Raw genomic sequence first — 24,714 nt, 5'->3', positions numbered from 1 at the left:
ATTTCTCAGTATTGTCAGTCTTTCAGCCTCCTTTTAATCCATTACAAGTGTTTTAACCATTAAACAAAAGTTATTAAAATTAAGCATGTATCTCAAGGGATTAATAGGTGAAGATTGTAGGGTTATTTTTACTTATTTATTGAGGTGGCCTCTGTTCAGATTGCAACAAAAAAAGTTTGAGTTTTAGATAAAGACTTGATAATCTTTTCAGTTTCTCTAAGAACCTTGTGAATTCTTGTCTCCTCATTGTGTTTTAGTGAGTAGGATTGTTTGATAACTAATTTCCATTTAGGTGAAGTATTTTAGTCTTCTACCTGTTAATATTTATTATGTGCATGCAAACTACTAGGCTAACAGAAAAGTCTAATATTGTTGCATATGATTTATGACAAATGCAGTAAAATTAATGTATGTTTGCTGGTTATTGTTCTGGGTCCATTTGAAAAGTCTTAGAAATGTAATGCAGAAAAAGAGTTTTTTGATTGACTGAATCATTGAACAGCAACAATAAGAGGAAACAAACCTAAAACAGGTTGGTCTGAGTTCACCTTTCTAAACCAGGGCTTCTTAGTCAACCAGTACAAAGCCTGGTTGTGCTGCTAGAAGACTTGCAGTCCCGATTTACATTTCTTCCCAAGTGCTTGGTGAACCTGACAGCAAAGAAGTCTAATAGTCCAGTTGTAATGACATTTTAAAGCGTGATCTAAACTCACTGATTCTGTGGTGGGAGAGAAGACAGTCAAAAAAGGAGCAGCTTTAGGATCAAAGGATGTTTCTGGTATGCATGTTCCTTATTTTCAAGTAGAATATTTTTAATTAGTCATAAGGAAACAATGAGATTCTATCTTGAAAGCTTATTTGAAATTTACTATCATTTTATTTCCAGGTGGAGCACCAGTATTCCCACAAGTTTACAGTGGTGGTGTTACGTGCCACCAAAGTGACAAAGGGGGCCTTTGGTGACATGCGTAAGTGGCTTTATTTGCTTTGCTGTTGAGAATGGGTAATTACAGTTCATGGTTCATGCTTCACTTGCTGGAGTTCCTTGACAAGCCAGAGGCTTTCTTTGGGTAAATCTTTAAATGATAACATTTCAAAGAGTTCTCGGCTGCTGTTATCTATCAGAAGAGCATTTTACCTTGGCTTTCATTACATTAGCTGAGAGTGCTTGGAGTCAGAGAAAATGACACCTTTGGAATTCAGAACAGTTTTATTTAATTCTATGTTGAAGGAGTGCTGAGTTAAGACTTCAAACAAACTGCCTCTGTGAAATTACAGTTTCTCTTTCTTGTGCCTCTGTATGAAGTAGCTATAGAAACCGGTGTAGGACAGCCTGTCGTGAACCATCGTGTGAGAGTGACGATGAATTGACTTGTTGGTAGGAAGGACCCTTCTTCATACTTTTATTATAAAAGTAGTTTTCCTGATGAATTTTGCCATTCAAATGGCTGAGGTTCATGTAGGTGGGAATACACAAAAATAATGGATACAAAGAAGTATTATGATGATGAATTTGGTAAAGTTTTAGATTATTGCCAAAATATAGGAAGGTGATTTAACTCTCAGAACAGGTTTTAGGGAAAGAAGAGAGATTACAATTTATTAATCTTGGAAATAGGGCAGGCTTTCTTGCCAAAGTAACATTTAGACTGGTATCTGAAGGTAAAGTATCTTGGTGATCAGAGCAAGAAGTCCTAGGCAGAGGAAACAGCAAGTTCAAAGGCAAGAGAAGAGCAAGGGCTTGTGAGGAGCCAGAACGGCTCCTGCATTACTAGAAAGAGGACAGCAGAGGAGGTTGGAGGGCAGATGAGACTAGGATGACAGGCCAAGGGAAACAAGGAACAGGACTGAGATTTTTTTTTTTTGAGACAGAGTCTCACTTTCATGCCCTTATAGAGTGCTATGGCATCATAGCTCACAGCAACCTCAAACTCCTTGGCTCTAGCGATTCTCTAGCCTCAGCCTCCCAAGTAGCTGGGACTATAGGGGCCCACCACAATGCCTGGCTATTTTTTAGAGAAGAGGTTTCACTCTTGCTCAGGCTGGTCTCAAACTCGTGACCTGAAGCAAGCCACCCACTTTGTCTTCCTGGAGTGCTGGAATTACAAGCGTGAATCACTGTGCCATTAAAAAAAAAAATGTTCTGGTCTTAGTATATGAAGTATTTTGCAGAGGAATGTGGAAAATAATTTTTTTGTTTGTTTGTCTTTTTTTCCCCAAAGAATAGGAGGGACTTGAGCTGGTTGAAATGATAAGGGAAAGGCCAGTGGAGAGGGAGAAGTTAATTACTACGAATGAATGTGAGCTCCGTGCTCATGCCTTCAAGTGGATGGAGAAGAGTATCCAGGAAGTAGGGAGATGTCAGAAGTAAGGAGGGGATTGCAAACTAGAATCTAATGGCAAGATTTTGGTGTGAACAGTGGTTTTCGTGAGAGGTGAGGGAAGGGGAACAATAGCAATTTCTTCAACAGTAGTCTGGATCACAGGTTTATATTCTAAATTTTATCTAACCGATTTAATTACTCCCTGAATAATGCTTTTCTTAAGTCACTCTTGTTTTGCTTTTTAGAATTCTTTTCATTTTTATAATTTTAAATTGAGAGTTTACTGGGAAAAAAGGCTCCTGAGAAAAAGAAGCCTCATTAGAAATCATACTTAAAGACTGGCACCCGATGCTGTGTCAGTAGCCTGCCAGGTATGCAAAAGACAGAACTCATTTGACTTTTAAAAATATGTTTATTATCTCTTAGACAAAGTAGCAGCAACCCTTTTCTATCAATGCAGAGTTCTGTCCTGTAGAGAGACATTGGGTGTGACGATGCTTAAGATGATTCTAAGTGCAGTTCAGGCTCTACACTCTGAGTGCCTTTCAGCTTGTGTGTATCTGATTCCTCAGCAACTTTCACCATAGGCCCTGGGCGCTTCGGCTGTGGTTATTTATCATAGTTGTAAGGGAAGAGAGTGATGCTGCAAGTGTCATTTTAAAGCTCTTGGAATCAGCCATGGTTATGTTACTAGATAATGAACGTGAGCTCTTACTTCATCTCATGAAACAGGGAACAGTGCATTTTGGATTCCACAGTGTTCACAACACAGTTTAGACCCTTGATTTTAGAAGGTCCCTTTTTAAAGTATTCTTAAAGTGAAGGACTCATAGAAGAAATAGCCAGTAGAGATCAGTTCCTGTAGGATGAAGGAGGGATTCCGCTGAAATTTTTATTCAGGATTTGTAATTTGATTTTTTTTTTTAATTGTTGCATTTTGCAGGGGAGGAGGGAGTTGTTGCCATCCCGTTATATCAATTTATTGACTTTACAGGAAGTCAGGAAGAGACAAAGAAAGAATAAAAGAATAAAAGGGAGTTGTAGAGAAAGGAATAAGGTTAGTATGAAAAATGAAGGGATGACATATAGTGACACACACTTTATTTTTGAGAAATTGTAGGAAGTTCTTGTGAGAAAAGTTATTTTTCTCACTCTTCTTAGAAAAATTTTTATGATATTTCTTGGTTAACTTGATCTACACAAATTACCAGTAAGCTGAATTTGGGATGTTTATATAGCAGTCTTTTAAAAATAGACAAGAATATGTTTATAAACACTATGAAAGCGTTCTAAGAGCTGTGATGACCAGAATAACAGAACCCCACGTCCTCTTCCATTACTTAAAGTGTCTGCATTTATTTAATAAGGTAAATTTCCACAAGGTTCTACATGTTGGTAAAGAAGAATCACTATCGGAGTTTTTTGCTTTGCAGGGACTTTCTCAAAGATGCTGCAAAAAATCAAAACCCAAATAGCTAATTCCTGGTAAAACATTTCTATCCATTTTTTAAAAAGATAATACTCAGGTTATATCTACTTTTTATTATATACCTGGATAAATCATCCTATCCTAACTAGTTACATTTAGAAATGCTTTCTGTGTTATTAAAACATCACAGTGAAAGCAGTAGCAGCCCATGAACGATCTTCTGAGGGCTCAGAGCTGACATTTTAATTTATAACATCTCATTCATTTCCTTGTTTCCTTCTGAGGGCGTTGGCTAGCTGCCAGTCCCTTCTTAGACATGATCGCTAATGTTAGTATTACTTAAATATATCACACATGACCAGTGAGCCAGTGCTGACTGCTCCTTGCAGATTATGCCCACAGTTCATACAAAAAGGCAGTTTGGAGTTGGAATTTGCACCTGACTCCATATCACTGCGGTATTCTGATTTTTAAAATAAGTAATTTTCATTTAATTTGATAATATAATGCTCACTTTTAAAGCTGCAGAAGTTGTAGTAGATGTGACATGTAGCAAAGAGCAGGTCATGCTTGGGTCAGGGGCTGCATGCTGTGTGGCTGTGTGGTAAACTCTGTGCTCTGCATTGTCCCTGTCCTCTTGTGACAGAAGAGAGAGGTTTGCAGAATGGCCGCAGTCACAGTGGCATTTCACTGGGTGATGAAGTTTTCTCTGTGTGCCTGTGTAACAGCACCATAACTCTAACCACAAACCTCATTTTCTAACCAAATGAAGGATCTGATGCAGACGCAGGAGTTCCCTAACTGAATTTCTGCTCCTTTTAATGTGTTGGGAACACACAGATCACATGTGATAATGGAGGCTAGCCTCAGAGTTTAGAACTATGCAGCACCATGTTTAATTCTGTAAGATGAAATCAGACAATGAATTCTATAGTGTTTTTTACATGAGAAAATATCTGACAAATACTAGATTTTTAAAATAGCCCAGTTATGGGTATGTACTTAGGCTTCTTTTCTTGTCTGGTTCCTTTATTAGGTACTTAATTCTCTTTACAGAATTAGCATCCTAAACATTAGGGTTTCTAACAACAGATGGATCTGACTTTCCTTCAGATCTGCTGAATAGCAGACAAGGGAGCTTAATGACTACAGTTAAACTTTAAGAAAAAAATAAATCTTTGCCTAACAAATGCAATCAGTGTAACCTGGTTTCTTATACCCTCAATGAATTCTCAACAATCAAAAAAAAAAAATAAATGTCTTTGGGAGAATTATGAATGCATAATTTGAGACAATTTTTATAAGATCGTATTGATTACTATCTTAAGATACTCTGTTAAGATTTTTTAAAGAACCTTAAGCTTTTATTATCAAAATGTGTCTATGGGTAAATGATGTTTTATTTCGGAAAAGCTCAGAGCAAGGTCCAGGTCAAGTTACTAATTGCTAAGGAGTTGTGCCATTCGTAGGTCCAAGGCTAGACCAAATCTTTCTAAAACAGAGCTTCTTAAACCTCCATATCCACATGAATCCCTGGGGGATCTTGTTAAAAGTGCAGATTCTGATTCAGTAGGTTTAGAGGGTAGTTTCTTATTCTAAATTTCTTACATATAAGTGATAGAGATGCTTCTGATATGAACCATATTTTGGAAGACAGAGTCTAGGCAATTTCTTTTGTCTTCTGTTTTATTTTTGCCTACCCTGAGCTCTTTCAGATTTATGAACAGAACAAAGACTTTAAATATTTCATGATGAAACGACAATTCTAAGGGGTTTTTTTTGTTGTTGATTTTACTTTTTTAAAAAATAAAGCAATCATGAACACTTTAATATTTTTTGTTTTTTAAATTCCTACGGCATATGCTTAATTACATGACTCTCATGGCATTATCACTGAGAATGATAGAAATAAACAGAAATTACTTAATATCACAATTATATTTTTAAATTCTGAAAGTCTTTAATCTTGGAAACATGATCATACTAGATTGAAAGCTATGGAAAAAGAAGAATATGAATTTTTATTGTTCCACAGGTCACAGTGTTAAAGTCAAACAATCAAATAAAGGATGTACTGTCTACACACGCATTCACAAATACACACCCTCATATATAGAAAGATATCTTTCATAAGCATTTTAATATGGATTAGTGCTACCTCAACTTGACCTGTGTTTGTGTGTTATTTAGGATACACATAAGAATTTAGGCAGTGTACCTCTAGGTACTCTGCTTTTAATCACTGCTGCATTGTGAGATACTGTTTTATTCTCCCCTGCAAAGAGCTTTGGTTGAGTTGTGGCATACTGGTTCTGCAATGTAAACATTCTCACTGTCTGAAGTTTAGATAAATTCTTAATAAAAACATGGCTGTTCTCCAAAAGGGAAGTTTAAATTTTCATGTTTCATATATTGTGAGAGAATGTACAAAACTATGGTGAGTCAAACAGTGTGGAACACCTTTAAAAACATTGTAGACAATGTCTTTTGGGGATTCATAAGACCTATCCTTGAGGAAACAAGACAAACTTTGTGCCTTGGCTTATACCTCGAATGGAGGTGGGTAGTCCAGAGTGGATCAGTGACAGTTCTGATGTGGGCCTTATGACATGAGGATGTGTGTAAGATTATTAAAATAACTACAAAAGTCTCTTTACGGATTGATTTCAACTACACGTTCATGTACAAAGCAGATATCGAATACTAAATATTTGCAAGTATTCAGTTATTTTTTTTAATCACGCTGTGTTGCCTTTTATGTATTTCTAGTCCTGAAGGGCAATTACCCTGCAAGTTCACACATCACAGTGTAGTGGTGTGGATAGCTACATATTCATATTCAAGATTATGAAATCTCACCTTACATGGTTTTTCTAAATCACATTACTTTTGAGTCTGAGTCCCTGTTCACTATAGTAGGTGGGCAGTCTTCCCCTCTCCAAGATTCTACAGGAACTCTAGGTATTTAGAGTTGCTTATAAATTAGGCTGTTCAAACCTTTGCTGTTAGTCCTCATTAACATGGAACCTTCTGTTGAGTGTTGTTTTTGTGGATTCTGACCTTCCTCTTTGGATAAACAGTGAAATGCCTCTTAGAGCATTCTTCCCCAGCCATGGTACGGACACTAGAGAGACCCTACCACTATTCCCCAAGTGATGACGTTTAGAGTTCAGAATCCCTGGCCATCCTGTGGTCACCATGCCGTGTACAATGCGTAAGAGAGATGGGTTTCTGACACTTGTAGAAATTCATCAAAAATCCTAACCCATAAACATTTTAAGTAGCCCTCTTTCCTTCTGTCTTGTCTCTCCAAAGCAGCAGCCTCCATCTCTTCACCTCTAGGACTACCCACTTAATCCTCTACAAAGGACATAATTCTCAACACAGAGTGTTAATAATTCCCTAGGAAAAGGAGCTTAAAACTTAATCTTCCTGTTTCTAAGTGTTGGGGCAAGAAGTAGAGTATTGGGTGTGTGTTCACAGAAATGTTATCTACTTTAGAGTCTTCTTCAGCAGCAAGTGCATACAGAAATTACTGTGAAAATGCATTATTCATTTCTGGTAGGTATTTTTGTATTTCATAGTGATCAGAAGCTCCAGGGAGGAGGGAGAGCCTATAGGTGAAAGAGATTGGGTACTCAACTAGCCCTGTGCTCTTGGACAGGTTTCTTATCTCCACCTTTCTCCATCTTGGTGGTATTGTCAGAATTTAGTGCATGGACATATGGAAATTGTGTATATCCCTGACACATAGAAGTATTCAACAAATGTCACCTATTATTGTTAAAATTATTTCAAACATCCACATAAAAAGACATTTCTTTCTTTCTTTTTTTTTTTATTGTTGGGAATTCATTGAGGGTACAATAAGCCAGGTTACACTGATTGCAATAAGACATTTCTTTCTTAAATATCATCTTTGTGTGAACCAAAGAATTTTTATTTTTTATTTTTTTTAGGTATTCTGTGCACTGGGATAATTTTAAGATTTTCACATTGGAGACAAGAAATTTCCATTCTGAGTTTCTGTGCTGACTAACTTACTGGGTCCTCCTTTCTCGGCTTGAGAGAAAGAAATGGTAGACTGTACCTCCACATTTAAGCCTTTTCTAAGAACACTTGGGCACAGTTCACCTTGGCAGTTCCCCAGGCTTCTGTTTAACACTTGTCATATGGGAGTGTCATTACGCACTTCTAAGATTGGGCCCTGTGGCTTACTCACTTTTTGAAAGATTAGTGCTCTGAATCTGGCACTGTAGTAAAGATCTCAAGAAATATTGGATGAATGAATAGAGAATTTGTAAAATAATTTCATACCTCATCTTCTTCATGGATTATAAATGCCTCTTGTTATTCTATTCAGCTCACTAGACTTCTTCTAAGGTTCAATGCCCAGGAAACTTTACAACTAAATCCTTTTTTAGATTAATTATGATGTTTCAAACCTCATTTTTTATAAATGGCATTGCTGAGGACCTATGCCTACTTGACCCTAAGATGTATCTTTTTGGATTTAAATGTTCTCCTAGTATCAGCCTTTAGGTTATGACTGAATATGAGTTTTATTTTATTAATTCTTTTGGAATGTTTTTGGGTATCCACCCAAGATTTTGAAAGTCTAAGTGTAATAAAATTATTTCCCAAAGGTTTTTTTATGGGAGATAATTTTAAGATAAGTAAAGCGTTCTGTAACACATGTCTCTCTAACATCTGTTATCTTGTATTTTCTGTGCAGTGCATAAATACATATAATGTGCTAGTAAAGGATTGTTCCACATTCATTTAGAATTTCAGGTAGTGTATAAAGTTGTCAAATATTTTTGAGTATAATTAGTCCTTTTCCTCTCTAAATTTCTTTTTTCTTCTTTTTTTTTTTTTTTTGTAGAGACAGAGGCTCACTGTACCGCCCTCGGGTAGAGAGCCGTGGCGTCACACAGCTCACAGCAACCTCTAACTCTTGGGCTTACGCGATTCTCTTGCCTCAGCCTCCCGAGCAGCTGGGACTACAGGCGCCCGCCACAACGCCCAGCTATTTTTTTGTTGCAGTTTAGCCGGGGCTGGGTTTGAATCCACCACCCTCTGCATATGGGGCCCGCTCCCTACTCACTGAGCCACAGGCGCCGCCCTTCCTCTCTAAATTTCAATAGATTTTTTTTCTTTCTGGTATGCATATATTCATGTGTTTTCTATCTGATGACTAGTGAATAATATTGTTCTGTACTTTTAATAACATCAATTGGTGTTTGGTGGATTTTTACCCCATTAATTTAATAAAATGTACAGAACTACATTTCATTAGTATACTTGGCAGCATTGCTCTGAAACATAATAAAAGTAGGATCCTATCAAGTGGATAATATATTACTGGAACTATTAAATAATAGGGACACAACCCATATGGTTTTTTCAAAATTTATCAGTGACGGATCTTTCTTATCTTAAAAGACTTTACATTTTTTAAATATACTTTAACATGTTAATGTTGTACCACGTAAAGAAAAAGCTTATTTTTTAGATTTTTTGTAAAAGCTGAGCTTTCTTTTCATATACTAAATTCTTTTTGCTAAAAATTATATGTCATTCCTATATGGGTAATGTGTTATTAAAAACTAATAAAATTAAATAGAAGAATAGGTTAAATGCTTCTTAAGTTTCCCAGGAAAAAGTTTCATGCCAAATAGAAAACCTAAACCACAATAAAAATTTAAGCTTTTTTTGTGAAAACAGTTTCATATTTGTTAATATTTTTAAGTTTTTCTTTCCTTTTTTTTTGAGACAGAGTCTCACTATGTCACCCTGGGTAGAGTACTATGGCATCACAGCTCACAGCAACCTCAAACTCTTGGGCTTAAGAGATTCTGTTGCCTCAGCCTCCCAAATAGCTGGGACTGTCGGCACCTGCCACAACACCTGGCTATTTTTTTGTTGCAGTTATTATTGTTGTTTAGCAGGCTAAGGCCGGGTTTGAACCTGTCAGCCTTGGTGTATGTGGCCAGCATCCTACCCAATGAGCTATGGGTGCCGCCCTACAGTTTTTCTACACTGAGTTATATTTCTTTAACATTTCCTTTCCATAGTTTTAAGTCCTATTTCATTTTGCTATAGGTTTGGATTATCCTTATACACTAAATAAACATAATTTTTTCTGGAATGTTATTTAAATTATGTAATTAAAATATACTGATTATCAAGTAAGAAGTTAGAACAGAAAAGCGCTTCCAAGGAGTAATAAATCTACAAAAAATCCTTGATAATCAGCATATATATATATTTATTTATATATTTTTTATTGTTGGGGATTCATTGAGGGTATAAGAAACCAGGTTACACTGATTGCATTTGTTAGGTAAAGTCCTTCTTTCAATTGTGTCTTGCCCCCAAAAGGTGTGGCACACACCAAGACCCCACCCGCCTCCCTCCTTCTCTCTCTCTGCTGATAATCAGTATATTTTAATGAAATAATTTAAATAACATTCAAGAAAAAATTATGTTTAGTTAGTATATAAAGATAATCCAAATCTATGGCAAAATGAAATAACAATTTTGAGACAACTATGGAAAAGAAATGTTAAGGGAATATAATCCAGGCTTGGCGCCTGTGGCTCAAGCAGTTAAGGCACCAGCTAAGGCGCCTGTGGCTCAAGCAGCTAAGGCACGAACCTGAGCTGGTAGGTTCGAATCCAGCCCAGGCCTGCCAAACAACAATGATGGCTGCAACAACAACAACAACAAAAATAGCCGTGTTTGTGGCGGGCACCTGTAGTTCCAGCTATTTGAGAGGCAGAGAAAGGAGAATTGCTTGGTCTAGGAGTTGGAGGTTGCTCTGAGCTGTGATGCCACGACACTCCACCCAGGGTGACAGTTTGAGGCTCTGTCTCAAAAAATAAATAAAAAAATAAAAAAATAAAGAAATATAATTCAGTGTTTATTCCAACAAGGCTCCATTATTAATTTCCTTATTAATAAATACTGAGTATATGCCATGTATTTGGTACTCATTCACTGCCTTGAAGAGCAAGAAGCACAATACCTATAGTAGATAACGTCACTGAGTGTGTATTTTTATACTGAACACGTATAACTGAGTGGTTAGAACAAAGACTCTGGAACTGGCTTGCTGGGGTTTAAACCTCCATTCTACTCTTTGTTAACCATGTGGATTTAGAAAAGTTACTTGGCTATTTTACGTGCTAGTTTCCTCAACTATTCAGTGGGGGTAATAATCATACCTTTTAAAATAAGAACTAAAAGAAATTATAACATATTGTATACAATATAAGTGTTTATTAAATGAATAAAAATGCTAAGCAGAGTTTCTTAGAACTTCCATTATTAATTTCAACAATACTGTGAATATGCTGTCTTCATTTCAGCATTTCAAGTGAAGAAATTTAGTTAAATATTTTAAGTAAATAGTCCAGGCTCACACATGTTCTCAAATTCGTGTGACTTCAGTGTTCACTTGTTCAGCAGCTGTGCCTTTGATCAGCTGATGGTCTAGTCAGGAAGGTACAAATGGGCTTAAATAGCCCTTTGGGAAAATGTTGGCAATACAAGAAGATTTTATAGCTTGAATGGAGATTGGATTGGGCTTTATAACTCAAGTAGACTTTTAGTATTTGGCATCTATGTGGGGGAGTCTCGACTTGGAAAAGAATCACAAGGAAAGGTTTTAAAAGTGGGATTGATTGACATAGTATATCCAATATACATTATTCAGGGAACTTAACCTCTTTTTTATGATTTATACTAGTGAATAAATATCAGGCAGCAGGAATTATGCCTTATTTCAGTACAGTGGTTCTAAATAGGAAACTGCAGTATCTAGGGACGTTTTTGTTTGTCACATTGGGGATTCCTGCTGGCTTCTATTAGGTAGAAACCAGGGACAGCAATCCAGTGCAAAGAATTATCTAGCTCCAACTGTCAATAGTTTTAAGACTGAGAACCCCTTTTTAAAGAAAAAGAGTAATTACTCTTCCTAATTAGAATAGTAATAGTAGAGTGGAATTAATATATAGCTAAATCTATGTAGCTAAAATGAAATATACGAATAAATCAATATGCTTTATAAGGCTTATGTAAGAACTGCTAGAGAATTACTCTTTCTATGCAGTCTAAATAGATTCCAAGAAATATCCCTACCTTGTAAACATTTAAACTATGCCAAGCATGGATAATGATTGCAAAATATTTTTGTTTCCCTCCAAGAAGGTATCATGGAGATTTAAGTAAAATGACAATGCAGACAACAACAAAAAATTCAACTCTGTTTTAGCTCTACCTTGAACTTTCTTTGGGCTGCTCTAGCATGTATTTTTCTCTATTTTCCCAGGGATATCAGCATTCTTTGAAATAAAACTTTTTAACTGTAGCCAGATGGCAGTCTGATTCAGTCACATACTAAAACAACTATTAGTATAGCATGTTCCGAATCAGATGCTATTGAGCTATCTTCCTGACACATTGGGCAGTGTCTAGAGATGCTATTCTAGATATCAGTGCTATTGAGCTATCTTCCTGACACCCATTTGGCTGATGGTACTTTCCGATAGTTTTGTGTTTCTTTGCAAAAGGAAACATGTGATCCTAGAAAGTGCTTTTATACATTCTGAGGCTGGGAAAAAGTGAAATGCGTGATAGAGTTCAAATTGGAGCTTCTGACTCCTAACAGGGATTTCAAAATAGTGTTATTAAAACTACACTCTAATTTCAAATGAGAAAAGGTATTCTATATGTATTTGAGTTGGTAAAGTTATTTTAAGGGCTTTGTTCTTTTCTCCCTAACATATTTATGCAATTATAATCAAAGTTCTGTTTACCAAATCACTGAATTCTTTGCTAACTTTTTCAGCTTTGGTACTTCCCACAATTCCCACAGATTGCCTTTCAGCATCTTATAGCTATAACAATTCCAATTTTGAGCCCTTCCTGAAGGGAGCAGGGGCTGCTACCTGTACAGAAGGTCCCCAACACTCTAGCTAGTCCTTGGAATTATTATTAAGGGAGGAATTATTATTAAGGAATCCAGCTGAGATTCAGGATTTCTTAAATTCAATATTTGGAAATCAAGATTAAATACAAATACACTTAGAAGAAATTACTGAAATTTATTTATATTAGCATCTAAATAAAGGGATTGAGACAAAACAAGATTTGAGATATATTAAACGTATTACCAAAGGGTAAAAAGAATTTAGAGGGAAGATTGTTGTGCCTATGATAAGGGTCACCTCTTCCACAGTATAACTCAGGGTTAGTCCCTCATCTGTTCATTTACTAATATGTATCATGTTCCTACAATGTTTCAGACTTTCTGTTAGTCTCTTGAATATGGTAGTGAAGAGGAAGAGTATGATTCCTGCCATCATGGAATTTACATTTTAATAGAGGCTAACAGAAGTAAGAGTTATTAGTATTGGTACATTGACTGAGCAAAACATTTGGCTTCATAAAAATGAGTTAAAATCCTTTCTCTGAATCACTTTGCTCAACTCACTAAATGCCTCTGAGTCTCAGTTTGTTCACCTATGTGATGGGAATAATAACATGTAATTAGCAAGTTGAAGCTTTATACTAATTTTTTTTTTTGCAGTTTTTGGTCAAGGCTGGGTTTGAACCTGCTGCCTCCGGCATATGGGGCTGGCGCCCTATTCCTTTGAGCCACAGGCGCCGCCCCTGATTTTTTTATGTAGAAGTATATAGATGAAGCTTCTAGGAAACATGTTTATAGTTGCCAGTTTTACCTGATAAGGAAACAGAACAGCGAGTTGACTAAGTATGAGCTAGATAAGGGAAGAATGGAGAGAACGTCTCATTCCCTTATCCCTTAACCGTACAGTCTTTAAGCCCTTATCTTGGATATTCTTAGGACAAGAACAACAGCTTGGATAACTTCTATCAGCTAAAACGTCACAAGAAAAGCATAACAATATGTACAAGAAAATGTACAGCAATGTTCTTTTAGACAGAATGACTGTTTCTGCCATCAGTATGCTTTTGTGGAATGTTTGAAATTTGTGGATTCCAAAGATTCATCTTGGCTTAATTGTTGACTTTCAAGGGTGATGTTTCAGTGTATGGTTGAGGAGGGTCACTGACTGGAAGGAGAACCTGGTGTTCGTTGATGGACTTTTTTTTTTCTTTTTTTTAAATATCTTCCTTATAGTAGGATATTTTCCTTTCATTTATTAGTAAGTTTACCACTATATTAATTTGTTTAATACATTAGAACTTTTTCTTCCTACCCAGCATATGTCACCAGCAGGTAATTCCACCTTATCTCCCAACTTCATCCCATTTTTATACTCAGCTATTTTCCAAAAAGCGAAATCACTTGGGAATTTTTCAAGCTCATGATAACTTCTAATTTACCTTTAAAGTGTTTCAAATCTAAACATTTTGAGCTCCAAATTATTATAATAATATACTGAGCTTTCTTAAAATTATTTCTAGCCTTTTACCCACTAATTTTATCCCTAGAAATAACTTCCTAAGAAAATACTTTCTTTTAAGAAGGAAGAAAATTTTTTCTTTTTATTATTTATTTATTTATTTATTTATTTCATTTTTTCTTTTTTTATTGTTGGGGATTCATTGAGGGTACAATAAGCCAGGTTACACTAATTGCAATTGTTAGGTAAAGTCCCTCTTGCAATCATATCTTGCCCCCATAAAGCGTTGATGGACTTTTAAGCCTTTTAAGTCTGACTCACTGTGTTTAGGTCTGACATCATGGGCAATGAAGGTCAAACGTGTGTTTTAGGGAGATAACTGTGGTGACAATAGGGAGGAGAGTTTGAAAGCAAATTATTTTGAGATTGTGGTAATAGTCCAGATGAGAAGGGCTGCTTAGCTGAACTGGGGCAGTGGTGTTTTGCGTGGAATTAAGGAGCTAAAAGTTAGGGGCACTTTAAAGGGGAAAATCTAAAACTTAGAGATAACAGCCTTGAGGAAAAGAGAATGATGCCCATGTTTTTAGCTCAGACATGTAGAAATGATGGTACCATTAAATAAAATGGGAAAGTAAGAACAAACAATACATTTTACTTTTAGTTGTTTTGTTTTATATTGCTTTGCTGTTATTTTGTCTTTAGGAAAGTAAAGATGGAAAAAAATAAATTTGTTTTATAATTATTGAGTTTGAGGTATTTCCAAGCTGTTTGATGTATTTTCATGGCACTTAAGAGCAGACTTAAGATCTTAAGAATAGAGGTGGGACATACAGATGTAGATTAGGAAGAGAGTGATATTATGTACTTGCCAGAAATAAGGAGGGTCAAAGAAAATTCAGAATTAATTCAGAGTGATTAAAAGAGTGAACCCTTTCAAAATGTATTACTCAACAGGAGAGTATACATGAACATGTAATCAAGAACCTCATATTTGTCATGTTTGTACCACCTTCTCCTTGCAGTACTAAGGAAATAAAGAAATATAGCTGCCATTTAAACTTTGAAGATGATTGACTTCAAAAGATCTGAGATTAATTAGACTAAAGGATTAATGTGTACCATGTGAAATGAGGGGTGCATGTTGGATGCTTATAAGACTGTTTAAATAACTGTGATAATTTCTTTATCACATGAACAATATAATTTTTAAGGGTCTCACTTCCTTTTGAAGGATTCTAATTGAGTTCTGTAAGAGATGCAAAGAGAAAGCCCAGTTTGGTGGTGATGTTGAGAAGAGAAAAGCTAGTGAAAGATAACAAAGAGGAAATCCTTCCTTCCTTCCTTCCTTCCTTCCTTCCTTCCTTCCTTCCTTCCTTCCTTCCTTCCTTCCTTCCTTCCTTCCTTCCTTCCTTCCTTCCTTCCTCTTTCTTTCTTTCTCTCTCTCTCTTTCTTTCTTAATTTCAAATTAATATAAGGGTACAAATTTTTAGATTACATTGTTTTCATTTCTAAGGTCAAGTTCAAGCTGTAGTTGAGCCCTTCTCCCACAGTTGAGCTGAGTGTGCCAAACAGCTTCACATTGTGCACATTAGGTGAGATCCTGCCAGTCACCCTCCTGCCTCCCATCAACTGCCTTTGCCCGTCTCCCCTACCCTGTCCCACCACCTTGCTAGACTTTGTGTTTAGAGAAATCACAAAGGTAGGGAATCACAAAATAATGATATCTGGGGTACAAAAGAAGGAAATAATTGCACCAATGACATTGTATACATGCCAGATAAAGTGAAACTGAGAAAAAGCTCACTGAATTTGACACTGAAGTCATGTTAGGGATACTCAACTGATGAGGGTAACAGAGGAAGGCAAAGGACAGTAAGCTGGAAACTTACCATGAGATAACTTATCCCATGAGATAATGGGATATAGATGCCGTAGATACAGACTACATTTATTTTTACACAGTCTTTGATGGAAGAGAGAAAAGATTTTGAGATTTGGCAAAATTAATAAAATTTTGTTCTATTTTTAGTATGCTCAATAATGTTTGTTTATATGCTGAGATAAGTAGCTGAAGTAAAGCCAGATTTACAGATTAAATTAGGTTCTGGGGATTAGTAAATAAGAAGTATCTGAGAGAAGGTGGGGTGGTTTGGGATTGAGAGAAGACTGTACGGATACTTTTTTCTTCAAAGAGAAAAGAACAGAACTTAATGATGAATAAGTACATTTTTAATTATAAATACATATTTTAAGTTGTGACATATAGGGAAGGAAAATTGAAAGATTATATCTAAATCTCCCTTTTTGCTTTCCAAGTGAAGTGTGAGCTCTGTCTTTCAAAGAGTAGAAAAGGGCCAATAGTGACTTGAGAAAAATTGTAAATGTTTGGGCAGCCACGTGAGGAATGGAAAAAACAAAGAACAGGGATTAGTATTATTTTGGCCAAGTTATTGGTTATTGGGCTATGCTGAAGTAACTAATAACAGAACATTCATTTCCCTTAATAAGCTTAGAAAACACATATTAAATTAATTTTTAAAAACTACGAAAGGAATGAAAAGCTGCTGAGTAAACTGAGACTCCAGGGTCAGGGGTCTTAGAAAGAAGAGATGCTATTAAAATAGACCCAGTATTCTGCAAGTAACTTTTTATCTCAGTCCATTATCTATACATAGGTGGGGTTGGGGAATGATAGAGATGAGGGAAATAGCCAAGTAGTGAAAAAGCAGGAATACAACAGAGCTTTGGCAATATCAAAGAACTGGGGGGTAAAAACATCTGAAAAACAGGAAAAGGATATGGGCAGTCTCACAGTGCTAAGAGAAAAAAAATAAAGATCAGAACAACCAAATGAAAAGGGGCATGATATGGCAGTGCCTGTGGCTCAGTGGGTGGGGCACCAGCCTCATATACTGAGGGTTGTGAGTTTGAACCCGGCCCTGGCCAAACTGCAACAAAGAATAGCCAGGCGTTGTGGCGGGCACCTGTAGTCCCAGCTACTTGAGAGGCTGAGGCAAGAGAATTGCCTAAGCCCAGGAGCTAGAGGTTGCTGTGAGCTGTGTGACACTATCTACTGAAGGCAATAAAGTCAGACTCTGTCTCAAAAAAAAAAAAAAAAAAGGAAAGAAAGAAAGAAAAGGGGCATAATAAACATCCTATGACTTTTACTTGGAAACCATAGAATAAAAATGAACAAGAGATTGGAATCCATCCATTTTTGTTTTAATTAAGTAGCAGACGTCTGTCCTACTCTTTCTGCCTTCCGGAGAATAATACAGGTCCTCTGTGGAGGTAAATCTATCTTATGCACAATCTTTTTTTTTTTTTTTTTATAAAAATATCTGGCATTCAGTAAAGAACTGACAGGTATTTCAGAAGATATCAAGAATAGTGAATAGATCCACAACTATTGGATATGGACTTTGAAATAACTAAGAGTAATATGCTTGAGAAGATAGATGCCAAGATGGAGAATTTCACTAGGGAACCAGATACATAGAAAATGTTCAAATGGAAAATTCAGAACTGAAAAATACAATAACTGAAGTTAAAAACTCAGTAGGTGAGTTCATCATAGTTTGGAAATTGTTGAAGAGGGAATTAGTGAACTGGAAAATAGGTCCACAGGCTATATCAATCCATAATATACATAGGCTTTGGACGCAAGGATAAATACAAAGAGTATCAATCTTTGGCCTATGTTAGTGAAACTGTGGTAAACTAAAGATAAAGAAAAAAGATCTTAAAAGCATAAGACAAAAATGACACATTAAATAAGCTAAAGACCAAGAGTGGATTTCTCAACAGTACAGATAGGAAGCATAAAATATTAGTATGACATCTTTGATGTGCTAAAGTAAAGTAACTGCTAAGATAATCTTGGAGAAGTTGAACAAAGTTAGAGGGTTTATACTACCTGATATCATAATTTAGTATAGAATAATAATAAATTATTAGACAGTTTGGTTGGGGCAAGCTTGAGCAGACTAATGATCTAGTACTGTAGTCTCCAACCTTCAGGATTGGCACCAGTCTGTGTCCTGTTAGGACCCAGCCCACACAGCAGGAGGTGAGTGGCAGGGTGGGGAGTACGAAGCTTCATCTGTATTTACAGCTGCTCTCCATTGCTCAGATCACTGCTTGAGCTCCACCTCCTGTCAGATCAGTAGCTGCATTAGATTGTCACAGGATCATGAACTCTACTGTAAACTGTGCAGGTGCAGAATCTAGGTTATGTGCCCCTTATGAGAACCTAATGTCTGATGATCTGAAGTGGAGTTGAGGCGGTGATGCTAGTGCTGGGAGTATCCACTTGTAAGCAAACAAGCTTAGGCTCCCACTGATTCTGCATTATGGCGAGCTGTAGAATCATTTCACTATATATGTGTATTACAATGTAACAATAATAGAAATAAAGTGTACAATAAATATAACGTGCTTGTATCATCCCCAAACCATCCCTATCCCACCCCATCTCTCTAATCTGTGGAACAATTGTCTTCCATGAAACTCGTCCCTAGAGCCAAAAAGTTGAGGTCTAGTCCACTAATGGAAGTCCAGAAAAGCTTATGTTTATATGACCACATGATTAATGCAAGGTTTATATTGTGATGCAAGTGTTAAGGGAAGTAAATGATGCTGGGCCTATTGGTCATATATTGGAAAAAATGATTCACAACCCTCACCTCATACCATACACAGAACTTAATTCTTAAGGGGATTTTAGAACCAAAGGGAAAAGGTGAAGCAAATGTGATTCCCTAAAAAAAAAAAAAATCAAAAGTGATTATTTTATGGAAGTAGCTGAAGCCTCCTGAATTAGAAAATAAAAAGCATGATTTATAAGGAAAAGATTTATGTATTAGATTAAAATTAGACATTTATTTTTATCAAAGACACCATTAAAGTAGTGAAAATATAGACCTCAGATGAGAAAATATATTTGCAAGGCCTGTCAAAGGATTCATATTCAGAATATTTAAAGTACTCTGTAAATCAATATAAAATATAGACAAGCTGACAGGAAAAAATAAATGTGTGAACGATTTGATTATGCAATGCCTTCCATTCAAAACAATATCCAACTGACCAGTAAACATACGAAGAGATACTGAACCTTACATAGTCATCAAGAAAGTGTGAATAAAATCCACCAGAGGTTAAATTAAATATTAATTTTGGAGAGGTCATGCTGCTGGGGTAACTATTAATGGTAGGGTATACAATGGCATAAAAATTTCCCATCCAAGTAATTTTATTTTTAAGACGTTCACAACAGAAATATTTATGTATGTGCTCCAAAGCCATATGCAAGAATGTTCATAGCAGCACCATTGGTTACAGGCCAAACTGGAAACAATCCAAATGTCCATTAATGATGAAATGAATAAACATTTTTTGGACTATTCTTATGATGGTTTGTTTTACATCTGTAATAGTGAACAGATAATTTGACACATGTTGATAAGGATGAATCTTTCAAACTTAATGGTGAGTGAGAGAAGCCAGACCAAGAAGTATACTGTGTGATTGATTTTATTTATATAAAGATAAAACACAGGCAAAAATATTCTAGGGTGATAGAAGGCAGAGTAGTAGTCACTCCTGATCTGGGTGGTGGTGTTATGGGTGAGTTCAGTTTATAAAAATTCAACAAGCTGTATGGTTACAATCTACTGACTTTTCCTGAATATTATCCTTTAGATAGAAAAATGTATATAAAAAGAACTAAACTGATATTGAAATTCATACATATATAGTGGGACCAACACTTTCCTAGAGTTTATGCCAGAAATCCCGCCTGCTTAGTACACGGGTAGTAAAAACATCGGCAATCATAAAAGCTGCTTACGTTCTGAATGTATAATTACCATTATCACTAAATCATCAATGTTTTAACGTAATGACTACAGTTGAGAATAGTATTGAGAGGTATTTCTTTCAACAAATTATCATTTAATTTTTAAGTTTCTACTGTAGTCATTTTTACTTTGGTAAGTTTTAAAGTATAAATGCTTGACTACCAGATGAACAGACTGCCAGCTGGTACATCCACGCTTACTTTATTCTTGGATTGATTTTCATGTGGTCGCCTGATTATGTATTTTATGTCAGAGTTGAATAACTGGATCGTACTTGATCTGGTCTCTGGGCAGAATAGCAACTTGACAGAAGGCCAATAAGTCTATTGCTTTCTCAGTGCCAAAATACTTATACTTTTCTGTTAACATATTATTATAATATTGTTCTTTAGTTGATTGTAATGTCATGGCTCACACCTCTGCATTTTAAACATGTGCCTTAGAATCACCTTATCAAGTTATCAAAAATGCAGATTTCCAAGCCCATGCTGGAGAATGCGATTGAAAATTTAAAGGGGTTAACATTTTTAACAAGCACTCCTGATGATTCTGTCAAGGTGATTCAGTGGATTGTACTCTGTGAAACACTTTTTAAGCTCACCTTCATAGATCTATACCTATTTAGAATGGTGGCCATGGGCAGTGGGTCTCAAAATAGTCTATACCTATTTTGACTATGCATTTGGGGGCACTTTCTCTTTGGGTAGTTTTTTTCCCCTGTTTGTCACAAGTATCTTAACAGATTACTGGTTACGTTTATTTCAAGCAAGGGGTTTAAGTTGCTACTGTGTGAAGCAGAAATAAGAAAGCAAATGGAGAATATTAAAACAGGACTAGTTTAGAAACTGCCATCATACTTTCATAAATCACATTATATACTACTTGGACAAAGCTGAAATGACAGTTGGACCTGTTATTACTTCAGGTAGCGCTCCTTAAACTACTGAAGTTTATGAGTAAGTTTCACAACCTGGAATTCTGAAGCTATTTCTGGGTGTGTGTAGTTTCATGTCATGTTTATGGGAACAAAAAGATCTGTATCCCACAGCCCTGACATTTTTGTTTGTTAGGATTTAGATAAAAGGATGAGATATTGCTCTGCGCCTGTGGCTTAAGTGGCTAAGGCTCCAGCCACGTACATTTAAGCTGGCGGGTTCAAATCCAGCCTGGGCCGCCAAACAACAATGACGGCTACAACCAAAAAATAGCCAGGCATTGTGGCAGGGGCCTGTAGTCCCAGGTACTTGGGCGGCAGAGTTAGAGGTTGCTGTGAGCTGTGATGTCACGGCACTATACCCAGGGTGAAAGCTTGAGGGTCTGTCTCAAAAAAAAAAAGGACGAGATATAAGAGAATTTCTGCTCACACATTACATCTTTGCTTCTCCACCTGTTGACTAAAAATAATCAAGGTGAGGCTGAGTCAGTGACTGAACACCCAGTTGCCCTATAGGAATTAAAGTCACAAAGACATGAAATAAAACGTGCTATACAGGAAGAAACTCTTCTATATTTGACTTTAAAAAATTGTTAAGAACTTTTATAAAGCATTGGGCTAAGGTTTTGCATCCAACTGGACCATTTGCCAAACTTCCTATTTCACTTACTACCATGCCCATGATGATTATAGATGATGCAAAGAATGTGAGCTAAGATATGATCTTTGAATCCAGTCTTAAGCCTCTTAAAACTTTCACCCAGTCTACTAGGGCTACCAATGTTTCTTAACTTGCGAAGCCTGTCATTGATGCAGATTACATTATCAAAGCCTGCAGCTGTCAGTGGTTTTCCACTGTCCAGCACCCTTTGACATCTTAACTCTGAAGTCTCTTGCTAAAGAAATAAGAGGAACATAGAAAAACTGCCGTTCTTGGCAAACATTTTAGAATATGTACGTTATTTATAAGTGAAAATAAATAATAAAATTCAATTTTTCCAAATGTCTATTGGTATTTTAACATATAGATGTGGTGTAGGCATCTTGCTTTTATTTGTAAGTCTTTTTGTGAGAGTTAGAATTTGTTACAGTATTCGACCCATTTAGAGTCTGAAGTGGCTAATGGTTACATCACTAATTGACTCATGCTTCTTCAATTTGACCTTTCCTTTTCCTATCTGGTTCCTTCCATGGAACTTTACTTGTAGTTTACTCTTTCTTGTTTGGTCCAAGAATACCTTCCTCCTTCCTCTTTCTTAAAGACTTGGGTGAAAATTAGGCTTCCAAATAACAATTTCCCCACCTACGCTTTGACCTTATTTGTATGTAATAATCTGGGTGACTGCATTACGAGTCACCAGCACAGTATATCTGCTTATCTCCCTTTTACCTTGCCTCTAAAATTAGGCTATGACCATCAAAACCAAACACTTCTTCACATGCAGTTCCTGGCATATTAGTAGGCCCTCAAGTATTTGTTGAATGAATGAATGATATTTACCATCTGCATACCTCCCCTTCCCATATACCTTTTGTGTTCTAGATTGGTTTTTGCTTGGCTTTTTCTGTTTTAATATTTATGGAAAACAGATTAAAAAAAAATAGCATTGGCCCAGAAAGAACTGGCCATATAGAATTATGAAGGGCTCCATCTTTTTTAACTGAATTTGAGTGTCAATTAAATGTTCCCTATAAAATAATATGTTTACTTCTGCTCAAACCAGGAAAAACATTTTTCTTTATAATAGTCTACCACCTGCTAGTTTAAACATGTAGTTGTACTCCCTCTTTGCAATCCTGAGTGCTGGTGATATGGCAAAAAAAGATGGTGAAGGAAAAGAGCAGACACCCCCTGCTGAAGATGTGACAGAGTCCCTTCCCAGCACGCCTTTTTCTTCTTTGGTCCATTTCCAAACTCTTACCATCCTTCCCACTCAGCCTTTTGTTTTCTAGTTTGCCATCCATGGTCTTGTTGAGAAATGTAAGTACTGAGTTGGAAATGACAATAACTATTTCCTTTTCTCTAATATAGGATATTAAAAGAAACGTGGCTGGAAGATGACCTGCATCAATATCAGCTAGATTGGTTTTTTTTTTTTGAGACAGAGTCTCAAGCTGTCGCCCTGGGTAGAGTGTCATGGCGTCACAGCTCACAGCAACCTCCAACTCTTGGGTTTAAGCAATTCTTTTGCCTCAACCTTCCAAGTAGCTGGGACTACAGGTGCCCACCACAATGCCCAGCTATTTTTTGCTTGCCATTGTTGTTTGGCAGGCCTGGGCTGGATTCGAACCCGCCAACTCCGGTGTATGTGGCTGGCACCCTAGCTGCTGAGCTACAGGTGCCGAGCCAATATCAGTTAGATTGTTTAAAAATGCATACCGTCTAGTCCCACTGTGGATCTGCTGATTATAGATCTTAAAAGATGAGGGTCAGGGGTCTGTGTTTTTACAAGAAATTCAGGCATTTGAATTGAAGGCTCACTTTTGAGATCCCACTGCCCATGACCAATGTTGCCTAAGCTCCAACCTAAAAAATTCATTAAATTCTATACCAAATGCTGATGCCTCATTTGTAAATCTTCCTGCTTTATAGTAAAAACAAAAGACATGCTTAAACAAATACTTGATGACTAAGGAACTATGAACACCATTGAATAACTAAGTGAAGGGCATTGATTGGATTATTTGATCACTGCAGCTTTTGGTGAAGGACAAGGTGTATTTTTTAAGTTTTCTTTGAAACCAATCCATAGTTCAAAAACTATTATTTTTCTTTTTCTTTTATTTTCAAGCTTTTATAATTTTTTGGGTGCACCTCTGCACCTCCTTCTCTCCCTATACCCCCAATCTTGCTCCCACTTTCTCTCTCCCCCTACTACCTTCACCCTTCTCCAAAACTCTGAAGTCCAGCTGCTCTTTCCATAGTTATCCATACCTTATAAAGTCATCCATTTTACTTAGGAACATAATGTAATTAAGAGATTGATTGTTGTACTTAGAAGACCCTGGTTCAAGAGCTCTCTCTGATAATTATTAGCTGTGTGATATTAGACATTTCTAATATTAACATATTTCTATTAACATTTCTCAGTTCCTGTGAGATGTTAAAATAAAGTTGTACGTGTACCTTACAGTGCTACTGTGAGAGTTAAATAAGCCTAACAGGTAAAGTGCTTAACAGAACTCCCAGTAGGCAGTATTTAGTTATTTTTTGTAATAGTTATTAATTATAATGGCCACATGGGAAAAGATGTGTTAAAAGGAAAAGTCAATACTTTAAGTTGGAAATCCCTAAATATTGTGATGATTGCTTTCTGTTGCTAGGATATGAAAATGTAAAGATGAGTAATACGCAATCTTTGTCCTTAAGTTGTTTGTAGTATTATAGGAAGGCAGATGGATGTGTAATTTCATCCACAAAATATAGTTTGGGCAATGCTGTACAATAGAGGATTAGTAGATTAGTAGAATCACTTAAGAGGGAGTGATCAATATTTGCACTGTTTGAGTCACTCACTTTGTTGTTAAGTGTAAGTCAGAGGGAATGTAAATATTCTCTTTATTTGCAAGTATTTATTTTTATGTAAATGAGCATGTATATCATGTCCTGACTCAAGTAAGCCTTTATGTGAAATATAAAAAGCTTCCATTTGATCTGGAGACACTTCAATTTCATCTAGAATTGCGATAATAAATCTATCTTGACTATTAATGTAAATGCCGTCCCTTATAGTTGTGTAGTGCACAACCTGTACAACCATACAAGGTAACC

General features: G+C 36.3%; 1 protein-coding gene across 3 annotated transcripts in view; it reads left to right on the top strand.

Annotated features, from left to right (window-relative positions):
• PLA2G4A (phospholipase A2 group IVA) overlaps window positions 1-24,714 on the top strand; it is a 174,345-nt gene that overhangs the window by 54,951 nt on the left and 94,680 nt on the right. For 2 of the 3 annotated variants that reach the window (XM_053607841.1, XM_053607842.1), the window contains one exon: window positions 887-968. In XM_053607841.1, coding sequence (XP_053463816.1) covers window positions 887-968 — 82 coding nt within the window. Of the gene's footprint in view, window positions 1-886; window positions 969-3,291; window positions 3,382-24,714 lie in introns of those variants that run through there. The other variant, XM_053607843.1, reaches the window with a different exon arrangement.

Source organism: Nycticebus coucang, chromosome 10, assembly GCF_027406575.1.
Source record: "Nycticebus coucang isolate mNycCou1 chromosome 10, mNycCou1.pri, whole genome shotgun sequence".
NCBI lineage: Eukaryota > Metazoa > Chordata > Mammalia > Primates > Lorisidae > Nycticebus > Nycticebus coucang.
Note: the sequence above shows the minus strand (reverse complement) of the source record. Positions and strands in the feature narration are given on the sequence as shown.